At 44.3% G+C, this 18,351-nt stretch overlaps 1 protein-coding gene across 1 annotated transcript in view; it reads left to right on the top strand.

Annotated features, from left to right (window-relative positions):
• The first annotated feature begins 2,812 nt into the window (after window positions 1-2,812).
• grm8a (glutamate receptor, metabotropic 8a) overlaps window positions 2,813-18,351 on the top strand; it is a 258,297-nt gene continuing 242,758 nt past the window's right edge. Inside the window, exons 1-3 of the mRNA XM_069670739.1 lie at window positions 2,813-2,890; window positions 3,264-3,423; window positions 7,999-8,802. Of these exons, the coding sequence (XP_069526840.1) occupies window positions 8,260-8,802 (543 nt within the window). The 5' untranslated portion in view covers window positions 2,813-2,890; window positions 3,264-3,423; window positions 7,999-8,259. The remainder of the gene's footprint in view (window positions 2,891-3,263; window positions 3,424-7,998; window positions 8,803-18,351) is intronic.

Genomic DNA, 18,351 nt, shown 5'->3' on the forward strand with positions numbered 1-18,351 from the left:
GCAGCAAGACATGTCCTGGTTTGTAATGTCACAGTGACCAGCTGTTGTTTTGTTTTCGAGATTGACGGGAAATTATCCCATTATCACAAGAAAACAAGCTCCCGAGATAACGAGAAAATAAGTCAAGTTATGTATAATAAGTTGGGTAAATAAAATGTATGGATGCATGTCCACTCAGGGCTTCCGTACGTCTGTGAGCGGAGGGAGTAATGCTCTGAAACAAGGCAGACATTAGTGATGCGCTCATTCACAGAATACCAAAAAATACCCTGAAGTGGCACTAATTATGACGGGCTGAAGGTTATGCAATGATAATACAACCCTTTTACAGATGCTTAATGGCTATTAAATCACACTGGCTTTACGTTAATTTCCTGCTAAATAGGGATTATTTTCGCACATAACAGCTGACACTGTTAACTCCGAGGTGTGCAACCACAGGCAAAACAGCCAAGTATCAAATTAACACTGTTATTATCCCCTTCATAGTAAATCACTTGTGTTAATGTGTGAGGATCCAATTTACGGTGAGCTGCAAAGAGAGGGCCGCACGCTTTATTACAGACTAATGTGTGTTTGAATGTATGCAGAGAGGTTGCCTTTGGTGTTACAATAACACATTCTGATTTAAACGTTAGAAACCAATAACTGGAAGACTTTATTCAACGACTTCTTTAATTCCTTTAGCCGCTCCAGAAATCGCCACTCAAAGCCGGGATGCTAATCGGGCAGCATCACAGCAATATGGCCACCGGTGAAGCAGTCGTGTCCTAACTGTCGTCCCTCAGCAGCAGGTGTTACAGGTTTGAATCGACACCAGCTGTTTGCGGTGCTGATCCTGATTATAATGGGACAAAATGTGCAGAAAGCTCACTTCTACAAACTTTAAAGTTTACATTTAACTCCAAAACAAACCTGGCTCTAATTTAAGCAAACTTTTCTTTACTTTTACCCGTACAATCTCTCCTTTTGTGGCTTTAAATTGCGTTTTTGTCCCCAGAGGTAGTCTCTGAAACACTGGCACACGCGTCGAGAGGCAGACCAAATGTACATACGTCTAAATGTTCAAACAGAAAGCCATGAAATGGAACAAAACCAGAAGAAGAGGAAAGACCAAACTTTATTTTTATAACTGCTGCAACAAGGTCTTGAAACATGTAAATATGGATTCATCCTCTATGGATGGTATAAATAATAGTTATATTAGTCACAATAGTTATTGACTTGTACTTAACTGTTGGTTGACCATTTGCTTCAGACATGTCGGACTAGTTACTCGCTTGTCAGTGTTTGCATTGCTCCACCATTAGTTTTTTTGTATATCATTCCTAACTGAAGGACTCTTTTTTTTTTTAATACTGTTTATTTCATCATCAGTTGTAACATGTTATAACTCTCACCTTCTAGACTAACCCGAGAAGAGTTAGAGAAGCCTTCCAGGTGTGACGAGAATGTTAAAAACCAACCACTTAATAAATAAAAATGTACTGCTTCAAACCTCACCGGCTGACTTTTTGTGTGACTTCTTCTTTTTTTATTGTCCTCAGATATGAGTCATAAACTTCCATCAATCAAGTTTGTTTACTGCGCTCGCAGAGAGAGGGGGTTTCATCTGCCTGCTCAGGAATTGCTTCTTTAGACATTTGCATTTTCACTTATTTTTTTTAGATTACTTGTTTCCCTTCCTGCATTGTTTCCTGCGCTGCAATACGTCATTTCTTTTGACGTCTCGAAGGGTGATAGGAGGATTTATGCTGTGACTTAAGGATGAGTTTTAATGCATAATAACCAGAATATAGTGAAAGGGGTGAGTGCCGGCCTCCTCTTATAGTATGAGTAAGTTGAGTAAGAAAGTAGCTTCATGGGAAATGAAGTAATTTGGGATTTTAAATTTAGAATATCTTTGTGTCTCAAGTATGTCTAAGATATCCTTTTAACAGAGTTGTCAGGGTGTTTTTTTTCAGCAAAGAAGACGGAAACTTCTTGACTTTAAAGGAGCCAAATACACAAAGAAATCAATTGACCTTTACTTTGGCGGGAGACCCTCAAGGATCCTTGATATCCTGTTTCAACACAGTGAAAGTCGATGCAGCTGTAGACCCTGTGTAAGCCGTTTCAGATACATCTAGTTGAGTAGAGAACACACAAGGCGGCAGTCGTAGGACAGTAGTTTGAGGACCCCCACCTGTTTTCTTTTCCCCCTTGCAGTTACACCTCTTCGACCACAAGATGGTGCCATTGCTCCGCGCCCCTGCCTCTCTCCTCTGCAGCGTTCGAGCCACAAATTGGACATGTTGCGCACATCTTCCACATTGTCACACGAGAGAACACCCGGGTCCGCTTCGATTGCCTGCTTCCTCCCTCCACATAGCTTATCAAATTGTTATTACACAGCAGATGGGACGCGGTTCATTTATTTAATTCCATTCAGCCCCAAAGAGCCGTGGCTCTGCGTTTACAAGGGGGAATCAATGGGCGCAGTAAAAATGGATTGAAGTTGAGGCAATTAAAGAGTGTGGCGCAACGCCTGTGTGAGCATATTTTGATGACTTATTAATGTGTTCAAATAACCAAAGCCCTCTATTGTGGAAACTATCGATCCCGATTGATTTGTAATAAACTTGATTGAACGGCTGGACTCTGCCGGACGACAGTGGCGCAATTAGACGATGATTTGGTGCCTGGAATAGGCATATGTTTCACGTGGGGGGGGGGGTGTTTCACTCGGCTGTGTGGAGTCGTGCGCTGTCCCTTTCAGCACCGACGACCGGAGGAGTGTGTGCGCGCGCGTCCGTGGAGGAGCGGCACGAGTGGACTTCACGGGGGAAGGGGGTTTATGCGCCAAGTGCGTAAAGCTTCGAGGAGAGGGAGGACTGTGGACGGAAATCAGGTGGGTTTTACCAACATTATTGATCATGACTGACACATTCCGTCTATGATGGATTCCTCTGCTCTCTCTCTCTCCACCTCTCTCTCTCTCTCTCTCTCTCTCTCCGTCGCTCACTCTCATTCTTAGGTATTGACTTCATTACAGGCTGCCTCCCTCTGTTGTCACCTTAAACAAGTGCGGGCGTAATAATTTCATTTTCACCAGGAAAATCTGCGCTGCTGGTCACGACTGCGCACTTTTTTTTATTTTTTTAAACATCGTCTACCTATATCTGATTCTTCTTTGTCATGTCTTCGCCCTTTTGGATTATCTGTCTTTAACTATCCTTTTTGTTTTTGCTCTTGTGGGAAAAAACCCATCTCTCTCTCTCCAGGAGGACTGAAATATATTTTGGGGGATAAAGAAAAAACTGCTGAGCTCCGCAAGGAAGTTGCCCGAGGCGGACAGGGACCCTGAGGAGTCCGCGGGGGAGGCTGGAGAGAGACGGAGCTCCTCACCCTTCACACACAGTCGGATGAATTTGATTTCCAGAGGTATCTCATACACTATCATTCTATTTTAACACCTTTTTCCGAGGGTACTCTCCCTCTGCTGCTGGATTTTGGGCACTCTGTCTTATTCATTGTCCTATTTCTTAAAGGATTATATTGATTTTTTTTAACTCATCCTTTTTATATCACCTGGATTCTGTGCAGTAGATGTTAGGTGAGTAAATGGAACAGCTATGTTTACTTAGGCTTAATATTAGACTGGAAATACGCTCCATAATTTGCTCTCCCTGCAGATATCATTGCACTGGCGTTCCTCTGCTTTTACAGTGGATGGCACTGTCTTAATTAGGGTGCAATCATCAGAATACCATCACTGCTTGAAGCCTATAGCGCTGCATAATGAGCACACACCCATAGACTTTGATCTTCCATATTTATTTCTGAACCTGTGGGCTGCGTTTTATCTCCAGACACATGACTTAATCATGTCAGAGGCATGGGATTTCAGATATAGAGGGTGAGCTGGAGAGCATCTGTCTTTTAGCAATGTAAGCTGGGACTTAAATGCAGGGATACGTGTGAAATCAATCCGAATGTGACACAGAACATGGGGTGAAAGAGTTCTCCTTTGGTGGTGATGTTAATGGGAAAATTTGCTGTTTTTGCGCACTGATATTTTTTGCTATCTGGATTTTATGAAAGGCTTATTCATTTACAGTTAGCCCTCACCACACAGAATTTGGGGGCGTATCCATAGAGGTGTTTGTTTGTAGGGAGGAGAAGAAGGGAGCATCACCATTCGGACCACGATCTTGCTAAAATCAGACACATATTTTTTGCCAGAAAGTGTGAGACGTGGTTGAAATCGGAGCAAGGGGGAGATTTCAAAAAAGAAGAAGTGAGGTATGAATGAGAAGAGGAGGGGACGGAGAGCGTGAGGACCGCAGTGGTGGAACGGGAGAGAGTCAGGGAAACACCTACTAAGAGAGAGAGAGAGAGGAGAGAGAGAGAGGGAGATCAGTTTCTGAAAAGAGCAACACACTCCCCCGAGAGACGACGAGACGACGATGAGGACACGATGGCAGGGAGGAGAGGGATTGTAGGAATGAGAAAGAGAGAAAAGAATGGAAGAATCTGATGATGAGTTGAAGAAGAAAGGGACGAGGAGGCCAGGTGAGAGTAGAGCAAGGAGTGCTGAAACCCTCACCTGGACTCGTCTGGACTGGGGTTTTTATTACAATGAGTGATGAGCCTCCCGAGGTGTTACCCTCTTCATCTTTGAGCCTCCTTCTTGGGACGTCTGCTCCCTTCCTTTAGGCTCCCACACGGGAGAGAAAATCCGGTTTTTGAGTCATTTTAAGGCACCATAAAGTACACAGACTCCCACGGGTGCGTAGGACTAAGAGTGATAGTCGAGATCGGGGTATTAAGATGAGGTGAGAAGCACTGGGGTGATATATGACCGTACAGTCAGACTAGGGTGTCATCAGCGTAAATGAGATATAAAACTTTTAATAACCTCGGGGCCTTAGTTCATTCATGAAACCCGTATCTGATGTATTTTGGCGCTCCTCTTGGGCAGATTGCATGTAGTTACATCATGAATTAACAGTTTTTTTAAACTCCCTGGATTAAAGACATCCATTAGGTCATCTTAAGTCCATGTGGAGGCTTCCTGTTTTCTACGTGGGATCCAATTTCTTCCGCGTTTTGAGCTGAGAGAAGATGAAAAGCAAGACAGATGATCAACAGAGGCAGAGTCTGGGAGCTACAGTGGATCCTATTAGGGCTATATTTAGCCTGGATCCAAGGAAAAAGTGTTGAATAAACAATATTGTGGCAAGAAGAATACAGGCTAACCTATATAAAGCAGGGGTTTTTAATCATAGCGAAGGCTAGGCTGTGTATGAGTGACCTAATTCCACGTAGAGTGGTGAGAAACTGGTGAATTAATTGGGACAGAATTGAGTTAGAAATGGATTCATGGAGAAAGCCAATTACGCTGTGATGAAACCTGAAACCTGTTAGGGGTGAAAGTGTCCTAAATGATGCTTTGCTTTCAGTGTGGGCGATATTTATTTGTTGCTTTGAACTTAAGTAACACCCTGGTTAAGCTTTAGGAAAATAAAAGGGCACCGTCTGATCCCAAGCCAGCAGGAAAACACAGTTTAATATGATAATTAGGACCCTATACAGCGTGATTCAGGCAGGACCAGACCTATTAGGGGGCCCTGGAGCAAAACTCTTCTAGAGGCTTCTACTCTCTTTAAGATGGAGCTTCATGATGGAGCATTAATGCAGGTGCCTCCACATTTTAGTACATAATGTGCTCGAGTGATTCATACAGTATAAACAGTCATATTTGCAATTCATTATATGACCACACATTAACTGCCCCAAGGTAAGCCTGAAGTCTCTGGGCCTCGTGAGGGTCTAGGGCCTGGGGGCAGCTGCTATTCCAGCCTTGAATACAGCCTCGGTTCATACGTATCCACACTTAAATGTTTGAAAATTATATTTGAATGTGAGTATATTTAGTGGATTATAAAGTATAACACTGCAGGAAACAGTCGCTTAGCTTAATTTATCTTAGCATAAAATCACTGCTACGACAAAAATCCAGGAAGTCACTGCTTCAGGCCAAGAAATAGTCCAAGAAATATCCAACTAATATCTGTACTTTAGCTTAATATGGATTTAACAATCTAAATATCACATGTTTTTTGTGAGATTAGAGGTGTTTGTGGAGGTATTCTGTAACTGTTTCCAGCCTTTATTCCAGGCTAAGCTAACTGGCTTCTAGCTGTGACCTCATGAACGTACATGATAGTGGTATCGATCTCACACAAACACGTGTCAGTTAGTGAGCTTGAGAGGTGTTTGTGGAGGGAGTTTGTGACTTGTAGATAGAGCAGGCTAGCTGTTACTCATGTTTCGAGCCTTGTTTCTAGGCTAAGCTAAGTGGCTGCTAGCTTTGACCTCATGATGAATGTACAGACATGATAGTGGTATCGATCTCACACAAACATGTGTTATTTAGTGAGCTTCAGAGGTGTTTGTGGAGGGAGTTTGTAACTTTAAAACAGAACAGGATAGCTGTTACTCACGTTTCCAACCTTTAAGCTAGGCGAAGCTAACTGGCTGCTAGCTGTGACCTCATCAACGCACAGACATGCTAGTGGTATCGATCTTCTCAACTAACTCTCACCAAGTATCCCAATATGTTACATTGTTATCTTTTCAAAAGTAGAATACTTTTGGTAGACATGTGCAGGGATATTATTCTCTTTGGGAAAGAACGACAAGGCTAATTAAGTAGTAAGAAAAAAAGGCCACCTCAATAGCAAAGCTTGTGTGTATTGAGGTAAGCAGGACATCTATAATAAAGAGGCTTGTTTCAGAGTGATGGCCTGAATATGTAGGAATGATGTAATGAAATGTCCACTAAGTAGCCTTGAAAAGCACTGAATGGTGTCAAATTAAAACATAGAGCAAAAAGCTAAGCGCTAACAGCTAAATGCCCGTTGCTAGCAACATGATGAATGCCCAGTTTATTCAGGGAAATTTAAGGGAAACAACATTGAACCAACTTTTACAATATTTATTCAGTCATCAAAATGTTCTGCTTAAGCCCAAACAGTCTTTTTCACACTAGCATTTGTATCCCGTAGGAACCAACCAGGTTGTCACAACCCATTTTCAGTTCTGGCCCGAGACCAACTAATTGCACTTTTAAAATATGGCTGCCTAATGTGCTCCTCAGTGTGCAGAGCATGACGTTAACACAGCCAGGGATCGAGGTGCAACCTCCCTGCAGCGCAAGAAAGCAGAAGTGGCTTATCAACCTTTCATGACTTTAATGGGAAGACGAAACATTCAACATTAAAACTACCTGTTGAGATTTCAAGTTCTGTGTGTGTGTGTGTGTGTGTGTGTGTGCGCAGCTGGGTGTACTGGATGTAATGTGTTCATTTAGCTGCAGCAGAAACAGCAGGTGTTTGAATGATGCAGCACGCTTGCTCCGAGGCGCCTCTCTCCGTCTTTTCTACTGCTGTCTCCTGTTTCTCCCACACCGTCTCACACGGTTTCACTTTCTGTCTCTCCTCCCTCGTCTCCCTCTCCTCCGCCTTTGTCTCCCCTCATCTCCATTCTTCCCTTTCTCTTCCTCTTTCTCTCTCTCTCTCGCGCCCGCTCTTCCTCATCTCCTCTGCAGCAGGTAGTCCTGCTCCTCCGTGCGAACAGCCCGAGGAGCTCGCCAAGGTTCTCCGCTGTCATTTCAACAGCTGTTCCACTCATCGATATGCCAAGAGAGGAGTGTGAATGTGTGTGTTTGTGTGAGTTTAGGTGATTATAAACTGACAGACTTTAGGTTTTCAATTATAGAAAGGAAGTGCAAATTTTGACAGGCACTGCTGGATTGAGTATACCCATGTGAGTGTGTGCAGGCGACTGAGCATGTGTGTACTTGTGACTTGTTTTTTTTGGTATGCTTGGCTGCGTTTTCGTCTTGCCTGTGAGTGGTTTACTCATGTTTGTCAGGACCGTACATCCCCGCAGCAGCTTGATGTTCCCATCACACTTGCGCTGAGACTTCCTCTCTCTGTCTCTCTTCAACAGGCTCGGCTGAAGATGTGACTTGTGGATTACAGGAGCAACCAGATTTCTACGAGACGTCGCTGCCATATTTCAACGCTACCACTCACTGCCGCTTCTGGAATATGATTCGCTCATGGGGCTCGGCTAGCTCCACCCCCGGGGCCCTTTTCCCCTCCCTTTTTTACCAATAGCAAGGCCCTTCTTTTAAATATTCACAAATACACATCCTGAGTTTGGAATAAAAGTTCACCTTGGCTCTTCTTTCGCAATCATTCGTTGATCATGGAACCACAGTGGAACCCGACATCCTCCCTGCGGTCTCCCTCTGTCTTCTTCCTGCTTATGGCTACTTCCTACACTTGGCTCCTTCCTGTCACCTCCCCTCAGCGGATCCCAATAGACCCCCAGGCGGCGCCTGAGTACGCCCACTCCATCCGACTGGACGGGGACATCATCCTCGGTGGATTATTTCCCGTGCACTCCAGGGGGGACCGCGGCACACCATGTGGGGAGCTGAAAAAGGAAAAGGGCATCCACCGTTTGGAGGCCATGATGTTCGCCATCGACCTGATCAACAAGGACCCCGAGCTGCTGCCCAACATCACTCTGGGGGCCCGGATTTTGGATACCTGCTCCCGCGACACATACGCGCTGGAGCAGTCCCTGACGTTTGTGCAGGCCTTGATAGAAAGGGACGGATCTGATGTTCGCTGCGCTAACGGAGACCCTCCGATCTTCACCAAGCCGGATAAAATCGTTGGGGTGATCGGAGCTGCGGCCAGCTCTGTGTCCATCATGGTGGCCAACATCTTGCGCCTGTTTAAGGTAAGATTTTTCTTCTCTTTTTATGTTTGTGTGAAGAATCCTCTGCGTATAATTTGCACCTTTCACTTCACTCATCATCACTGGCGAGATAAAAAAAGTGCTGACGATGACAACCAATTAAAATGCAGTCAGCCTTCCTTGGGTGGTACCTCTAGAGGAAGTGCATCTGCCTTTAGACGCTTAAAGTGCGGATTTATCTCTTGAGTTCAGATGTATGTGCAAAGAGATGTGTCAAGATGTGTCAAGTGATCCTTGTGAGGAAAGCCTTTGCGTGTGTGCGCGTCTGTGTGTGTGTTTGCGCTGAGGAGCTTAGATCATTCCTGGCTTGTGGTCGAGCCAAATAAAAATGGCTGCCAAACACGGGTATCAATTACAGCTGAAATCTGTCAACAGCCACTTCATTCACTGTGTGTGCGTGAGTGTGTGCGCGGAGGACATCTCTTTGTGCCGGTGTGTTTTATAGCACATGTGTGGGCCTAATTGAGCATCCTTCAGATTGCTCGTGGGTATGCATGCGGCGGCGCTCCTTCCCTTTGTGCTGCGTCCTTGCCGAAGCGCTCCAACCTGCAAGCGCTTGGTCGTGTGAGCGATTTACGAGTGTGTGTGTTGGGCGTTGTCATCATTAGCTGAACAGGGCTGACGGATGGCTGTATGATTATGAAATATGGGTCCGGTAATGACGCCCATGGCATTTCACATCCGCATCTATTTCCATGCACTTTCACAGCGAGTGTGTGCGTTTGCCGCCTCACGTTTTTTCCTCCCTTCTTTCGGAAATCCATACTTTTATGTGTGTGTGTTTGAACGTGCTTGTTAACAACAACTTTGTGCTCTGAATGGGAGATTTGCACATTAAACAACAACAACTAAACATGATTTATGTCAGGATCCGTCACAGCAACAGCCCTCGAACAGAGCAGCTTTCTGGCTGCCTCGTTCTCATTTGCCTAATGCGATTTAGTGCATTGTGTGTGTGTGTGTACATGTGTGTGTATTGTATGTCAGCGTGGGAGGAAATCTTGTATGTGTCCGCCTATGTATAACAGTATGTTTGGGTAAGTGTGCCACTGATTGTGAGTGTGTAGGAGTATTTAGTAAACGTCTCGTGCATGTGTGTGTGTGTGTGATAACATCAAGCAGAGAGTCCTGTGGCAGTGGTATTGTATGACACAAGACTGTATCTCTCTCTTCACGGTTTAACATGAATAATGCAGCATGCATCACAGGCTGTAAATAGTATGGAGGACGCACACACACACACTCAAACGTGCTGCAATAAACATATGTCTTTTTAAATGGGCTAATCTGACAGTGCCAGTCACAGCTAGTCGCCCACTCAACACAACGGGCTCAGAAAGCACAGCGAGTGTGTGCGCGCGTGTGTGTCTCTAATCTAGCAGCAGACAAAAGAGATTCAAACAACAGATTGTGCGAACAATCCCACATCCAAATCCTCAAGAAAACAGCCGCTTCTTCCCTCCGTTTTTTTTGTGTGGCTCTTCCGCCAAGGGAACAGCGCACCCTCCATCACAAAGTTGAAGTTATTGGTGTTCCTTTTGTTGCCGGATCTTCTTTTGAAGATTATCTTCAACCGTTCTCGCTTTGTGGGATGATACGGAGTGGAGAGAGGGGATGACATAAGATGTAAAATGATGAAACTTTGTTAATCCTTGTGGGGAAACCAGACCGTCGCAGCGGCATAGCTTAGAGGAAATTCCAAAAAGGAACTTAGCATTAAAAAGAAGGAGTGCAGATACGGGTCATGTAAACACACTGAGCAGGCAATTTCAACACTACATTATTATTATCGGAACTTTGTGGATAACAGTGTTTAAAAATAGTTGGGGAGCACTGAAAGTGTCTAATTTTCTTGGTTTTTGCCATATCGGTTATAATAACACTGTGCTCACCAAAGTAAAAGCCGAGGCCTGGGAATCGTAGTCCATCAGGAAGCTGGAGTGTAAATTGATGCGTGTTGTGAATGAACAGTCTTAGTAGCAGTTACTGTTTCTCTTCCATGTTAGTTTGGCCAACTTTGGGCTTGTCTGATCACCTTACTGCTCATGGTGTTTCTTTCTTAGTGATTGTGCCGCATTCCCAGATTGGAGCTGTCAACACTGATAGATGTGATGGTAAAAACTCCAAAGACAAGTCTGGTAATAGATCAATGACTGCATATACAGATGGACGACTAGTCTCTATCTGCTCTCGTACAAGATTGAAGCCAAAGCCCTGTGATAGGCGCTGCCATCTTGCGATGATGATGGCATTTGGAGCCAGAGCTGAGCAGTAGAGATCGATGGGTGGGGCCGCCATAGCCACTTCCGCTAACCAAAACACACACTTAGCTTACCGGAAAAAACAGCAAAGATCCCGCACATCGGCGTGTGTTGGTCTGAAGACGTTCACAGATATGTAACGTTCCATGACTGTAGTTACATTTCCTCTCGCCGTTCCTCCTCTACTCTGCTCATCTGGAAGGGGTGGCTGCAGGAGCCGTATTTGTCAGCAGAGCTGTCAATCAATCATTTAACAGCATCAAATACTAATTAAAACTAAAGTTGCTCACTTGGACGTAAATCAGCATGATAAGAAATAACTATAATGACAGAAACATTGAGAAACATTTATTTGCCTTGTATTTTGATTTTATAGTTTGACTCATGTCCTATCTGTTAACATGGAGGAGGCGGGCTTTATGACCTATACTGCAGCCAGTTAGCAGGGGGCGCCAGAAATGTTTCTGCTTCACTTTTATTGAGCTGTCATGTCGTCCATCTTTTTATACAGTCTGTGTATTAGACTGATACAATCCTTTAAATAGTCAAAAGTGCAGCATGGACATGGTGTGTGGAACAAACTGATATACTGTCAATCCCAGCTTGTCAAATATGGATCTTGGTTTGAGGCTGAACCATCAAAATATGACAATCTAGATACCATGCTCTCAGATTTTCAAAATAAAAGAGTCAAGTTACGACTTGGTTACAAAGTACTTGGTTAGGTTCGGGAATTTTCAATTTGTAAAAACATACCAACACAAGTTACATAACTAACCGCCGGAGGATAGTGTCTAGAAATTATTGCATGCAGCGATATAATTTTGACTGACCAAGCTGCCATATTTGAAGAGCTGGGTGTGAGAAGGCCGAATAAACAGCAGTTTAAGCTGAGTTATCAAGCTCGTGTGCGGCTTTGTTTTCAATGTAAGTTATTCCCAATGAGGACACTATTGAGTCATGTCACATAGAGCAGATATATTCTGCTCTGGGGTTTGAAATCAACTTCTTCTTTTCTTACCAAAAAGTTCAATATTTTTCTCTCATATTTAGTCTTTATTTTTCTCTCTAACTACTCATCCTCCTGAATAATGACTGTGTTTGTGCAGGGTTTGTAACGTCTGCTAATATTGCACTAGAAAGATTCATCCCACACTAAATAACTATATCAGTTACAGATACTAAGACAAGTCGTACTTCGTTTAAAGCGTGAGGGAGCAGTGGCTGCCTTCGTCTCGTCGCTGTCGTTAATTGACTGTGTGTGTGTGTCTGTGTGTGTGTGTGCCTTTGTGTTCTCTGTTCCAGGACGTCCTCACTATCTCACAATGGATTGAAAGGCGCCTTTTTGCTCAGTGACACTCGCCCGCTGCGTGTTGGACGCTGAAAATGAAATTCAATTCATAAATTGATAAGTGGCGGCTGTCCCCCGGTGAGAGCAAATGGAACGACTTTGCCTGAGGGAATTTAGAAAACACTGTCTCCCCTTTCATTCAATCAGCGTCAGTTCCACTTGATTCCGCTTGGGGCTTTCAAACAAATGCACAAAAAAACCACACATTTCGCCCCCCTTCTGTGAGACATCTTATTATCTGTGTCTCTGCTGGTGTTTGTTATAAAGTTGCGTGTGTTCCAAAGCCAAGGTCGGACGCTGCAAGCTTTCCCACGCTCTCGCATACGTCCAGCTGTGCAGGAGCCCGCGCGAGTATGTGTGGGTGCGCCATTATTCAAGGTTTGCATCCCAGTGAAGTATTTCTTATGCGCATCTATCCATCTGTGTACATATGTATGAGGAAAAATAGCTGCAGACGAGCCTTCCAATTGCTTCCATAATTCAGCCGCAGCCTTCTGTCCTCTCTACCTGTCTGGGGAATTAACTGCTGCTCTGTGTGATATCGCTGATGTATTCATCTGCCTGTGTATCACCATCGCCATGATTGCTTTTCTGAGCACTGCTCTGCTCTGTTGTTTGAGGCAGATTTCACGCCGTGCATTCTGCGACACGAGCGTCCCTGGAGGCGCTTGTGACACCGCGAGAACGAGTCTGCAGCGCACACCATGTATGAACTTCCTGTTTCTCTCGACATGCGAGGAAAATCACACTTTCTGCTGTTAAGCAAATTAGCGGCAGCAAACGTTTGCTCAGAACCTTTTGAGACGTGCGGCAGGCTGCGCACTTAAAACCTGCACCAGAACAATCTTCTTTTCAGGCGCGGCGACGCCCTCTGAATTACAAATCAATTTCAGCTTCACGAGGATGGCAACAGCTGCATTAAAATGCAATTAACAGGAAACACGGTCATTTTATCCAAGCGCCATTTCAGTCCCAATCCCTTGCAGATTTGCTATTACACTCAAGGTCAGGCCGAGTTTGGGGTGCAGGCTCGTCCTAATCCTGCAGACTGTGATTAAATAATGACGGAGCGAGGAAGCAGAAGGAGTGCAAAGGAGATATTCTGAGAGAGAGGAGGAGGCAGGATGGGACACAGCAATAAGGAGAGAGCTTTAATGAGAGAAGATGCAGAACAAAGAAAGATAAAAAGGCAGAAAGCGAGCTGCAGAGACAGTTGCATCCTCCAGAGTGTAATGATGTGGTGTTGATTGCTTTCATTGAGGCATTCTGCATTGAGAGGGTGATGATAATGAAGCCACAGAGCACACTGAACAAACAGGAAAACTCATTAAGACACGAGTGGGGCTCCGAGTCGTGTCCTTGTTTGTCTCGGTGCACGTGCGCGCGCAAGGGTGCGCCTGCATCGCTTCACTCCGAGTCGGCGGCAGAGGGGAAACATGAGAGCGGCGACAGACGCCAGGATGCGATCATCCAACCTCTACTAACGAAGGCAGGCTTAATGAGCAAATGGTTAATGAAGGGAGACTTAATTGTCCTTCTGAAATTATTTATTACTTTCATTTGTCGAGTGTTGCCTGGAGATGATTCATTTACAAGAGCCGCGTGTAATGTGCGAACACGGCCTAAATTGGATTTGTTAGCAGCTGAATGGAGCAAATCCTTTGAACTGGGTTTGGAAGTGACAAGCAGGAAAAGTTGGATGAACAGTTTTTCCAGGTATTAGGGGGCTGAAAATGTGTTCGTGTAGAGCCGAGCGGGATTCTGAAAGAGAGTGTAATTTGTCAAACGCTTCACTTTATGAGTCAAGTCAATTTTGTGTAGGACTGTAGAGTGCTGAATTCGCTTCAAAGGGCTCCGCAATCTTAAAAAACAGACATCGTCTGTTCTGAGAGCTTTGATTCAGACAGGAAAAACTTCTGAAACTGGGGTAACCTAGCGGGAGGTGTTTTTTCTCATGGCTGACAGACATGCAACAGGTGCCAGAAAAACCTGCTTTAATATCTCTACATTTACAATATGTAGAAACTTAATGACATTGTGTGTCTGTATGGTAAATAAAGGGCAAGCATGGGTTATGTGAGAGACACACATTAAACACAGGTTTAAGTGATCATTACCAGACAATGCAAGTGACTATCGACTTGTTGCATTAAGTTATTTTGTAAAGTAATAATCTCGAAGATTTTCATGTAAATAAATGTCTGTTAAGTCACCATCTATCACCGAATGAGGTAACACAATGGTGATGGTGATTGAGCCTTTGCATTTGCAGTATTACAGACTGTATTAGTGACGCGTTTTCCATCACCCAGCAGTGGTTGGTCTGCCAGAGAGGGTAGGCGGAGCTAAGCGGCTGCTTTCCCGGTCTCTGCTAGTGTTGCGAGTAAACAGTAATCTACTATGGCTGAACAAACAAAGGAAAGATCGATGACTACAGATACAACTTCAAAAATAAGTGAAAATCCAAAGAAAAAGAAACAAATTTGACGCTCAGATGAAGGCAAACAGTCTGAAAAGGAAAGCAGGGTCGAGGGTGGGGGGCTGGATTCGATCCCAGCTGTCATAGGGCGAGAGCCGGGGTACTCCCTGGACTGATCGCCAGTCAATCACATGGCTGACACATAGAGAAAGACAACCTTTCACGCTCACTTTCACACCTACAGAGTCACCAGTGAACCTAACGAGCATGTCTTTGGACTGTGGGAGGAAACTCCACACAGAAAGGCGCCCCTGCACCCAAACTGATTCGAACCATTTCTTTAGCTGTGTTCGTAGCAAGAGGTTCATCAGACTTAACCGTGAAGCTGCTGCTGTCGGCCACAGCCTCTACAAACCCAACACGCACACACACCATCGCATATCAACACATATATATTGTAAATACACTTACAGCGCTCGATGGGATCTAATTTAAAGTTTAATCAAGTTCTCTGATGAGAAACCAGAGGTCATTAGAAATGTGTGTAATGAAAGTGCTGATGTGTTAATTGTTGTGTTATTTGTGCTCACTTGACCATGACTGTGTGTGTGTGTGTGTGTGTGTGTGGAGGGAGGGGGATTCCTGAAAGGCATTAATTGAACGTGTGTGTGTTTGCGATAGAGATGGAAAAGAGATGGAGGCTGTGTGTATCTTATCTGCATGCGTGCGTGGAGAGGACAAGTGTATAGAGCTTTATAGTGGAGTGAGATTCTATCTCTGCTCTTCCTTTCATCAGGGCTGTGGCTGAGAAGGAGCTCAGATAAGGGACAAGTGACGACGTTACACACAGGCAGCGGCTTCACACATCAGCTGGAACTGCTGTATATAATAACATTGATGACGACTTGGTCACATTTATGTCATGTCATACTTTTCGACATTTTGACTCTTCTCACTGTACAAAGGTGTAGCTAATAATATTATATGGAAATGCTGAGAGAAAGGCTTATCCACTTTTGTCTGGTAGTAGAGGAGCTAAGGCCCCTAAAGTTGAGATACCCCTCCCCACTACTATATGTCTACTTTATGATATGGATGGACATTTTAATGCTAAATTAGGCTAGTAGGCTAGTGACAAAGGAGGCTTTTCTTAAGGTATAATAAGTTGGATTTTACTAAAAAAATAAAAAATAGACTTTTACAAATGTAATATAATACAAATCATCACTTATGGGCCTCTATACATGTGTGTTGGTGAGTGTGTGTGCAGACCCTTGTGAGACCCTTCCCTCTGCATCTGTTCTGTTGTTTTGCTTTGCACGGGACGTTTTAAGGAGGGGCGCTGTTGTGGTTCCCTGAGCCAATCACAGCGTATAGGTGAGTGTGGAAGTGGTTCAAATCAGCAACTGGGCCCCATTCAGACCGGCGATCATGGCGAGAGAGCGATGCAGAGCTGGCCTTCTTTTTGTTGGACAGGTAGCTGCCTCAAACCGGGTAGGACAAGCTAACGGCGGTTAGCATGCTAGCGCAAAGTTAACCGGCAGTTCGCATGCTAGCGCAACGGTAACCGGCAGTTAGCATGCTAGCGCTTGATGCTGTCGGTGTTAGCTCCACGGGGTGGGCGTGTTCTCGCATAAGAGAGTGAGAGTGACCTTCTGGTGACGAAGAGCCCAGGAGGAGGGGTACTGTTTGAATGTGTTGTTGACAAAATGCAAGGAAACATCCGACTTATTTTAACTTTAAAGGGACAGCATCTGCCAATCACATTTATCCATCGCTTTTCTGGTTGTTTGAACACTTTGTTGTCTTTTAATTTGCTTCTTTAATGAGCTCTATTTCACTGTAAATGACGGTTACCCCTCAGTGATCTCTCGAGTAAAAATAAAGGTTGACTGATTGATAGATTGATTGATTGATTGACTGACATGTAACTCTAGAAATAAAGACCAAGATGTCACTCAATTTGGACTGGATGTTCAAAGACAGTTATGACTTTCATCTATCCATCCATCCATTACCGCTTATCCTGTTCAGGGTCGCAGGGGGGCTGGAGCCAGCTGTCATTGGGCGAGAGGCGGGGTACACCCTGGACTGATTGCCAGTCAATCACAGGGCTGACACACAGAGACAGACAACCTTTCATGCTCACACTCAACAACTTTGGAGTCACCAGTGAACCTAATGAGCATGTCTTTGGACTGTGGGAGGAAGCCGGAGGGAACCCACGCATGCACAGGGAGAACGTGCAAACTCAACACAGAAAGGACCCCATGTTCCAACCCTGGTTCTTCTAGCCTTCTAGCTGTGAGGCAACAGCGCTCACACCACAGTGCAGCCCTTGTTACTTTCAATAAAGGTCAAATTGTATCAATACCTGTGCCCAGCTTTGTCATGAATGCACTTAAACAGCATGAATAACAGGTGAAAATTCAACTGAAAAATAAAGACTTAAAAGGTTTGTTTATGTCTGTAATCTTTAAAGTAAGGAGGCTCATGACCAACATTTGAAATCATTCTTAATACATATGATCTGATGATACTAGGAGCCAGCAGGCCGCATGACAAAATATGGTCACATCATTTATGATCACATTTTCCTTATTTTGAAGTTGGCAGCCGCACTGCAGCGCCCGGGGATCAACTCCAATTCTTATTTTGTTGCTCCAGGCGGAAACGCTCCCTCTGCCCAACATGTATCAAGTCTTTCGGAGCCCAAAGAAAACCCACGAGAACATGCGGACAACTTGCAACTTCATACATTATAACACTGCTGGGATTTAGGGTTTTATGTGTTGCAAGCGCTAACCGCTCAGCCAATAGTAAATTAAGTGTGAAGCTGTGCCAGTGAGCCAGTGTGCACAATATCAGGACCTTGGCACGCTCTCATAGAATACAGACATTAATAGCTCTATTAGTCATACCTCTGTTTCACAAGACAACATGTCCGCTGCGAGTTAGAGATATTGGCTGGAGCAGAAACAGTGAAGAAATGTAGAAAAATATTGGTTTAATAATGTTTGGCATGTATTCTGTGTTCTCCTTGTGTCATAGTGTTGACTGGGCTTTATCATTATGCAAACAGTGTGCCTCATTCTACAAAAAGGGTACCATGGATCAAAGACCTGAATGAAAACTCATCTTGTCATTCCAACATGAATTCAACTTGTAACTTTGGTTCCCTGGTGAAATGTTCTCAGCATGCACGATTTCACCACTTGCTGAGGAAGGCCGTGTATGTGCATTGGAATGATGCAGCGGTAATAGGTTCTCTCATTTGAAATAAATGAACTAGACACAGAGAGAAAATGAGATTGAGGGAGAACTGGCACAATGGAAACTGGTTTCTCGAACAAGAGCGAGATATTCATCATGTTTTCCAACTTAACCTGATGCCTACTTTTTGTAAATTAGTTGTTAAACTGAGTGCAAATTACTATTTAACTTCTATCTGAGTTTAAATTATGTAAACAAAGTGGAGGTCTGTTGAAAGTCCCCGTAAT

This window comes from Semicossyphus pulcher, unplaced genomic scaffold (genome assembly GCF_022749685.1).
Source record: "Semicossyphus pulcher isolate SPU_LCO1_2020_fin unplaced genomic scaffold, fSemPul1.0.p SCAF_20, whole genome shotgun sequence".
Taxonomy (NCBI): Eukaryota; Metazoa; Chordata; class Actinopteri; order Labriformes; family Labridae; genus Semicossyphus; species Semicossyphus pulcher.